Below are 9,371 nucleotides of genomic sequence, written 5' to 3' on the forward strand. Positions count from 1 at the left end.
ATGAGAAGTATCGACTAGCACTTTTCAATGTCAGTCTTTATATTGGTAGCAAAGGCGAGGAGTACGGGGGTATGAAAAAGGTTAATTACTTTAAGGACCTGTTCCCAAAAGGTCTGAAAAAAAATTATGGTGATTCGTGCACATGGTAAAATACTCTCCATTAAGGCTCAAGTAAAGTTAATAATAGTACATTATTATGTTTTGAAAATTTACTACAAACCTCCTTTAAGTTTGCTGCAATGAAATAGGTTTTGATAGGAAGCATCATACTGGAAAGTATATATAAATCGTATAGCCAAAGATTGTTACATAAATACAGTCAAATATTGTTACATAGAAAATCAATAAAACTTTTCATACCTGATGCGCCAAGCTTCAGGATTCTGACTGGTTGATCTCATACCGATATGGGGGGGGGGGGGGGGGGGGGGTGATGCTAATCTGTAAGTAAAACACTGAGTCTGATTGCTTCATATAATATTCAATTAAAATCATTCGTCAACGCTTTTATACAACGAATAAATTCAATAATAGTATACGTAATCGTCAATCTCTATAAATCCATTGCGCACTTTTCATGATAATTATGTTAAGACAATTCCTTTTTCTTAAAATAATCGTGTTTCCTTGGAAGAAAGGTTTTAATTCAAGCATTTTTCTTCCTCGCAGCAACAGCAGCAGCAAGCACGAACTGCCGCTATGAGTTCGGCACATAGTCAATACCAAAAATCAACCTCAATATCGTCATCATCGTCATCGACATCTACTCTACCAGCAACAGCCGCACAATTCTCTGTCGGCCTTAACAACACTATTCAGCAACCATCCCCTTCGATACCGCCACAATCTTCGAATAGCTATTGCGTTGCAGCCCCATCAACGTCGATGGAGGCATGCAAACATGCCGCAAGTCCACCCCGAAACGATCGAGGAAACTTCAAAGCTACCGCTGCATCAAACTAGATCGATATACAATTTTTACGAGAGTGATGAAAGTCTAAACTTACACCCGGATTTTTTTAAAGAAAAACTATATATAGACAAACATACGTTATTAGATATACATATTACATTTAAAGATCACACACAGGATGTAATTTTTCCGTCTCTACGATACTTTTTCCTTTGGTTTATTACTCCTTTAGTTCAATATATTGTTTAGATATTTTGTAATCTAATAATTTTACTGATGTAGAAGAGATATTGTTTCTATGTGTATATTTATTGATGTTAAGTTTAATCTGAATGATGAAAGTGAACTTATGGTATATGAAACACTACGAACATAATAATTCAACTATGAATTGAAGAGAGAATATCAGAATCATAGAAATGCTTAGAGAGAAGTGCATAAAAATAATACGGAATAGAATAAACAACACCACGTAATTTACAATACTACATACACCTTAAAATGACAAATATATAAAACTATATTACCACTGAAACGAAGATATATTCAATGATTGCAACGTTATAATATATTTGCTCAATATATGATGAGCTACTGTTGGACGTAAATGATGTTTATGTTTGTTATTGATTGTATATGATTTATGGTCAATTGACATGAGCACTAATCTAGTTGAATGGCTTCCAATTATTATAGGCTTTTGATGGTTAACCTGTTCGTTCATTTTAACTGATACGGAGAGTTCTAGAGTGTTTAAAAAGTACTATAATAGTTGCGGTAGAGTTGTTCATGAAGATTAATTCTATACAATCGTTGTATTTCGATATTCATGAACCCAATGGGACGATCAATTTTCAATCAATGATAATCCCACTTAAACTGTCAACAATAAAACTTCCAAGTTGGGGGATATAATTAGAAAAAAAATCGAATCGAATCGTAAAGGCGATAAGTTCAATGGAACAAAGTTAGTTTTGGAAAGGCGCATCGGGAGAGATACAGAAAACATTGAATAAAATGTTCGCCAATAGTAACATCAGATATTGGGAAAAGGAGAAAATTTGGTTTGGAATAGATAAAATAAAATGGTCAGAAAAGGGAATTTTCAAACTTTTGGCCTGTTAAGTTTATTATGATAAACATCTGTTATCTAGACGCGGGGAGTAAGGATCTAATGTTTTCGTTCGTCTAGTTTATAATTTCTTCCGGTTTAAGCTACTTATTTATGACATATTAAAGCGGGCATATGGCCGGCTATGCTAAAATGCGTTAGAGGAAGCATTAAAGAAGTAATATGTTCCAAAATTTAGCTGATATTCTCATCTACTGGATGGTAGAAACTTACAGATCTAATAGTGGATTTTCAATATTCAAAGGCCGCTAAGAAGAAATAGAAATAGGGGAAGACAAAAGAAATTAGCGATTTATCCTTGTTATTGAGCATTATATCCTATTCACTGTTCCTTCCACTTTTTTTGTCATGAATCGGGTCTTAAAAATTCGAGAACTTATCCTTAGTTCTTATAGTTTTTCTTTTCTTTTCTTCTAAGGGCAGATAGAAAACAATGCATGATAGAGCATTCCCTTTTCTTGGACCATTTTAGATGGTGAAAGGTCTCGAGAGTGATCCTGCTGCTTTTATCTGGTCTCGCATATTGGTCTGGGTTAGCCTAGTCAGTTTTATTAGTTTTGTCGAGATAGCGGAAAATATCTTATATATAGGATACACAACAAGGAGATACCTCAGTAATTGCTGCATTGAGTTGCCTCGTTGCCAATCATCTAGCATTGATCCGGTGTTCGAAACTTTAAGTACAAGCTCATACTTATTGTACATAGCTGGTCATCTCCATATTTAACGAGTTCAGCTGTTTGCTGCTCACAGTAGTTATCCACCGTGTTCACTTGGTAGACCCCCAATACATCGATATTTTGGTTGTCAAGCAGTTCATCAAAAGACTTCACGGTCGGAAATCAGGTTTCCAACTTTGTGGGATCATTGCGGTATATATGACTTCATCCTTCGATTGCTTTTGCACTTCTCGAGTCAACGCACTTGTCCATTTTCCCGAGCCTGTGAAGTTACTTCTCCGGTCGTCTCTGCAAGAGCCCACCCTTTTAGAGAGCACTGCATTCCTTTACATGAAGTATTTTTCTGTTCATAGTAATTTAATGGAATTTCGAACAGAATCTGTCATGTCAATAACTTCTTTCTAAAGTATTTGAGCGAATATAGCTCTGAATTTTGTGACCGTTTCGCTTCTTTCACTACTAGTTCTACAGTCACCAGCTGGACCATTTTAAAGAAATCACAAATATATTCAAGCGAGAATTTAAGCCGTGATTCTGAAAGTTAGGAACACTTGGATTTTCATCTCGATCGTCCCGTACCGGTAGTTCATTTTAATCCGATTTCTTTCTTTTGCAGAATACGCTGCCATTATCCCAGTGAAATGTGATATTAGAAACTCTTGTTTCCGGATAGCTGAGTGGTTAGAGCATAAGGCTGTCATACGGAAGGTCGCGGTTCAAATCTTCCTGATGGCAGTGGAATTTATATCGTGATTTGACGTCGAATACCAGTCAACTCAGCTGTGAGTCACTACCTAAGTAAAATTAGGGTAATAATCTCGGGCGAGTGCAATGCTGACCACATTGCCTCCTACAGAGTATTGCAATCCTGTCGTGTACCGTTACGGTCTTGAGTGAAGTGCTATAACACACTTCAAGGCCCTGATCCGATTGGATTGTTGCGCCAACGATTATTATTATTAATAAATAAAGCAGGACTAAGTTCTTTGTCAAAAAAATTAATAGGAGTATAATTTAAATTGGTGTTCGGTGCCTAACTGCTGGTCAGAATCGTATATTCAGTGAATTCTTTGGTCATGGGACAATTCGGAAGAGGATTTTTGAATACTCATTTGTGCAATTTTACAAATTTCTTATCATTTACGATTAAAATTGTTGATCTTTTCATTTTTGCTCTGGAAAACTGGCATACGTAAGTCTCCGTTCGTTGATAATGTAGAGAACGATTTGGAAATGATATTATTGCACTAAAAACAAATTGAGTTGTGCTAAAGTTTGTCGAAGTTTTGTCTAAAACAAGTCTTAGCTAAAGATCTTGGTGTAGCCCGTCCGCCTTCCAGGCTTATCTTAGTTACTATAAATTTCTGGCCCCCCACTTGTGCCCACGCTCCCATTGAAACATTTTTTTATCACTTTTACGTTCTACTTGGGTCTCTCCTCGGTTTCTGCCTTCATTCTACGAGTCCACCAACCGTTTACCCTTCGTCACTGCTCTTAGCGATCTCTATATTGTAGATATGTGTCACTTCATATGATGGCCAAGATGTCGATTCCATGGATGACAATGACGCATATTTCATTCGAGGAGTAGTAAAATGTCAACACACCCTGACGACAAAGTATAGCTAGCAAACAAGTATGCTCCGAATCCCTTCGTACTTGCCAGAACCATATTGTTGTTGAATATCTTGCCAAAATTACCTATAAATGTTGGTTAAAATGTAACATTGCGCCTAAATACTCCCTGTTGTTCCTTGTTCACTTCTGGTGACTACAGCAATAGAAATAGCTGCTTTCAGCGAACTAAGGGTATTATGAAGAAATTTGTTGGAATAAAATACTCCATCCGAGTTACTCCTACGTCTTTTAGCTTTGAAATATTTCAACACTGTGCAACCAATTTCCCTTGCTAGAGATGGCAATCACTTCGGAGTGAATCGAATCTCTCTTTTCAACATCATCAACGGCGCAACAACCGATATCCGGTCTAGACCTGCCTTAATAAGGAACTCTAGACATCCCGGTTTTGCGCCGAGGTCCACCAATTCGACATCCCCAAAAGCTGTCTGGCATCCTGGCCTACGCCATCGCTCCATCTTAGGCAGGGTCTGCCTCGTCTTCTTTTTCTACCATAGATATTGCCCTTATAGACTTTCCGGGCTGGATCATGCTCATCCATACCTATGGAGCCGGATTTTATCCACAACCGGACGGTCATGGTATCGCCCATAGATTTCTTGGTTATGTAGGCTACGGAATCGTGCATCCTCATGTAGGGGGCCAAAAATTCTTCGGAGGATTCTTCTCTCGAACGCGGCCAAGAGTTCGCAATTCTTCTTGCTAAGAACCCAAATCTCCGAGGAATACATGAGGACTGACAAGATCATTGTCTTGTACTGTAAGAGCTTTGGCCCTATGATGAGACGTTTCGAGTGGAACAGTTTTTGTATCGCTCTTTTAGGGGGCCATTTATGTTCCACCTGAAAATATGCTTGCTAATCACTTTGCGCCGACTTCAATTTCTTGCTGGTATTGCACTGGGCTCCAAATCTATCTACTTTTGCCTTCTACTAGGGCGAACTATCATTTATACAGCTGCTGGTTGTCTACAGGTGTATATTTCTGTCTATTTACCATACACAATTTATTCATGGTATGTCCCTGCGTTGAGTTCAAAGGAGGATATAGACAATTAGTACCATTTAGAACTAGCCTACGATAATCAAACTGGGACCCAAAATATAAGTTCCATAAAGCGCAACAGATCCCGTTCTAAAGCGGAAAAATTCAAATGCGTACGATCAATCTAGATGATCTATTGGGCAATATTTGGAAATATGTGGAGGAATATTTGAATTTTTTGGCTATATACGAATGAGTAAAAGTACATTGAAACTTCCTTACATGACAAAAGCAGAAAACCTTTCATACCTAAAGCGTCCAGCTTTTGATTTCCCGATTTGTTTCTATCAATATTGCCGTGTGAAGTTCAAATGAAGAGTCTTCCAATAACGAAACTTATTATATTATTAAGAAGAGGAGAAAAGGGTGGTAAAACAGTCCTAAAATATAATGAATTTCGTTTTTACAATTTATCCAACGGAAGACATCCCATTCTAATATCTGCTCAAATCAAGCTAATAATGATAATTTCTGGCAATATGACTACAATATAGACACCAGAATGAAAAAGAATGTGAAAAGTTATTGTAGAACGAAATTGTATTCTCTTCGTGAATTAATTGAATTCTAAAGCATCCTGGAACTGCAATTATGGGTTTGTGCACAACAGGAGAGTACATACCGGTTCGCCAAGCCTCCGGTTTTCAACTTGTTCTCACAGCTGAACAAAACAATAGGCGTGAAAATATTGTACTCAAACAAGCTTGGCTTCCATACATATCTGTATTATCCCTCAAAAAATAAGTTATTCTTCAACATAAAGATACGTGATCCTCATGAAAAAATATGCCATATAAACTCTCAAAAATAAAATATTAAGTTAATTCATAAAATACGGTTATTTTGGAATGATCAAAATAGGAATGTAATTAACATTTTCATTTCATTAGGTATGGTGCCGTTATTCTTGGTGACTTTTCAATTCTTCCGAGCATAGACGATATTAACTTCTGACAAGTTTCTACAGGTATATTGTACCAAATTTTTTGAACCGGAGTTTTGGGAAAAACTCCGATTTGCTTTAGAAAACCGTCTTTGAAACTTCTCATTTAAGTTCACTCCAGAGGTTCCCAACAGGATTGAGGTCTGGAAATTGACCACCCAAGGACGTCCACATTATACTCTTGAAATTATGGTTTTGACCGATGGCAATAAATGTTTTGGAAATAGTCCCGCGGAAATGTATATCATCTCTAATGAATCAGAGACACGAATCTGTCCATTATGACCGCACCTTGCTGCGAAAAACGACCCCATTCTGTGTCGCCATCACCTTCGTGCTTTACTGTTTTTTTCTTTTCAACCTATCAATTGTTTGCCTTTCGATCTTCTTCTTGTCTCAATGTTACCGAGCAAATTTATCTTTGTTCCATAGGTGCAAAGGACATTGCGTTGTTTCTTTTTTTATCCTGTGATCCGCACCAGGTTTTATAAACTAATTTAAAGTTTTTCCTCTTTTTCGCGTTTGTATTTCTAAGCAGAGGAATTTTGCGGGCAATCCTATCGGATACTAATCGTCTTCGAACGCCCCCTGGTGATACAACACATCATTCTCAATAGTCATGCCACCGTTTCACGTCGAGTTTAACATGCCTTTCAAAACTCCTCTGCAAAAACGAAATAGATATAAATTAATAATGTTTGGAAGTGAACTGAGGGAAGCTTAAGTGTTGACAAACGGCAAGTTTTGCCAAAAGGTGAAATCGATCACTATTTGCGAGTAACAGGCGTTGTCCATCGACATTGATAAATTACGGTAAACCAAATTTTTGATAGCAACGATACTTGAATGCTGGATCTGATGATATAAGGGACGAGATTTCCGCGGGCCCGGAATAGAAATTTTGTAATGAAAAAAAAGAATAATAAGGATGTGCATTTTTTTTCTCTGCATTCTGTTTCACTGCATAATATACATCACGGGCCTGGATTTTCTCCCTACAGTCCAGGTGAAAATCGCTAATTATATGATATTTTCAGTAAATCACAAAATCAAATAGGAACTTATCATATTTCGCTCGAAATACGTTTCATCTTTCTTGTATTTACGTAAGTCGATCGAATCATATAGTGAGAGACTTCCCCAATTATTGAATATCAAACTGAATATCAATAAACAATTTTATGGAGGGCTGTTTATATAGCACCATAAATGGATAGAAAAAAATACATTGCTTTTAGGATTGACTGGTTCATTTTTGTTTTATTAAATTATATACCTTCCACATTACTGCCATGGGACAAAAACTTTTTCCAGAAAGTTTCCATTCTTCCTTGACTGTCCTGTGCTTTGTACGTGTAGAGATGTGTGTTGCCGCTTCTGCAAAATAACAAACTATTGAATTAAAAGAATAAAATTTTCGTAAAACATTACACACAATGTTCGTATAAGAGGATCTTCACTCGATTGAAGTGGAAATTTACTATAATTTAGCTTTTTTCGAATTATTCATCCAAATCGCATATCTAGAAACAATCATGTCATAGTGCGTTACAAAAAACGATAGAATAAGGATAAGAAAATGGGAAACTTGAAGACTATAAAATTTTGAATTGTGGCTAGATCGGGGATCTAGATGTAATCGAAGAGACTGTTTCTTTGTCCGTTTACTTCAAAATTATAAATATGAGTATACCAAATATACACAGAAATATTAGGTTGTCTAAATTTAATTATAAATGCTAGACTAGAAGCTGATTGGCGAATTTCGAGAAATTTAAACAAAAATAACAATAAAATTGTCTCGATAACAAGTGGATTGGATAGGAATGTCACAAGAACCACTTTTTCGTAATAAATATAATTGACCAAAAGCATTACAATAGTTGAAGGAAAAATTTATTTGTTTAGGAAATGAGAAGAAAAAACTTCGACTTATTAAACTGTGGTGTTCGGAATTATTTAAACTGAAAGTGTGAGTTATTTTTTTGAGTAAATGGAATCGTTTTTCATCAAATCTTCACCTTTTTAACTGAAATACGTTCACAGCGGTGTAGAAGTTGCAGCCAACTCATCCTATTCATTTGCACACAAGGGCGGATAATTTTGATAATTAATAAATAAAATTTGTCATGGTGATTATAGCAGAAAGGTTTATTTTCAATAATTAATAATTCATCATAGATTGTTAGAATCATCATTTACTTTAATAAGGCTCTAAATTCACTTTCCACTGTGATTTTGTGTATAATCTTTGCCCGAGGTTTTGGAGAAACATTTGGAACACCTGTTGGCTTTTCTGTTGAATCCCAGTATATGTCGTGTGAATTGAGACTGCAAGTTGAGGTAGAGATTATTTTAATATTCACGTCTTGGCTAATTGGATTTTGATTTTGTTCATTTAAAAAAAAATTCTTCGAATTTACCTAGCAATGAAAAAGTAGATTAGGAGGCTGTGAATGATATGTGTATTTCCCCAGGCTACTAACTAACAATGAATGAACAGTAGAAGGCCATTAAATAATTAGAAAAAATAAATTGAAACCTCTTTGTTTCATTTTGTTTTCATATGAGTTATGAACAAAATAGTTGACAAACCAAACAAAATATTTGACTAAAAAACATTGAAATATGTAAATCGTTCTAAATCACACCCTGACAGTAACAACAGATAAATGCATACTTAAATTGTCAATGAAGTACATCTAACAATGTCTCGAGCCCTAAGCCTCAAATGCAACCTTCGAAATGATATGAAAAATGTGAATGAAATTATATTAGATAAGGTACTGATGAAACCGTAACAAAGCAAAAAGAATATATAGATTACAAACGTGCAGAATGGAAATCTAAAATTGAATTAATAAAGTCCATCTAAGCTGACGAACAAATTTGTGATTTATTATTCACTTTATTGTTTTCTTTATAATAAACTCCGTAGTCCCTCACCTCAACCTCAAGGTTTTGTTTGAAATAAAATCTTATTAGAATCGATTCCATATCTGTCTGCCCGTTTGTCTATCT

General features: G+C 35.8%; 1 protein-coding gene across 2 annotated transcripts in view; it reads left to right on the plus strand.

The window, feature by feature from the left end:
- LOC119656125 (myotubularin-related protein 4) overlaps positions 1-3,505 on the plus strand; it is a 62,049-nt gene extending 58,544 nt beyond the window's left edge. For both annotated transcript variants that reach the window (XM_038062452.1, XM_038062451.1), the window contains exon 14: positions 670-3,505. In XM_038062452.1, the coding sequence (XP_037918380.1) occupies positions 670-963 (294 nt within the window). In that variant the 3' untranslated portion in view covers positions 964-3,505. The remainder of the gene's footprint in view (positions 1-669) is intronic.
- The last annotated feature ends 5,866 nt before the right edge of the window (positions 3,506-9,371 follow it).

This window comes from Hermetia illucens, chromosome 4 (assembly GCF_905115235.1).
Source record: "Hermetia illucens chromosome 4, iHerIll2.2.curated.20191125, whole genome shotgun sequence".
Lineage (NCBI taxonomy): Eukaryota > Metazoa > Arthropoda > Insecta > Diptera > Stratiomyidae > Hermetia > Hermetia illucens.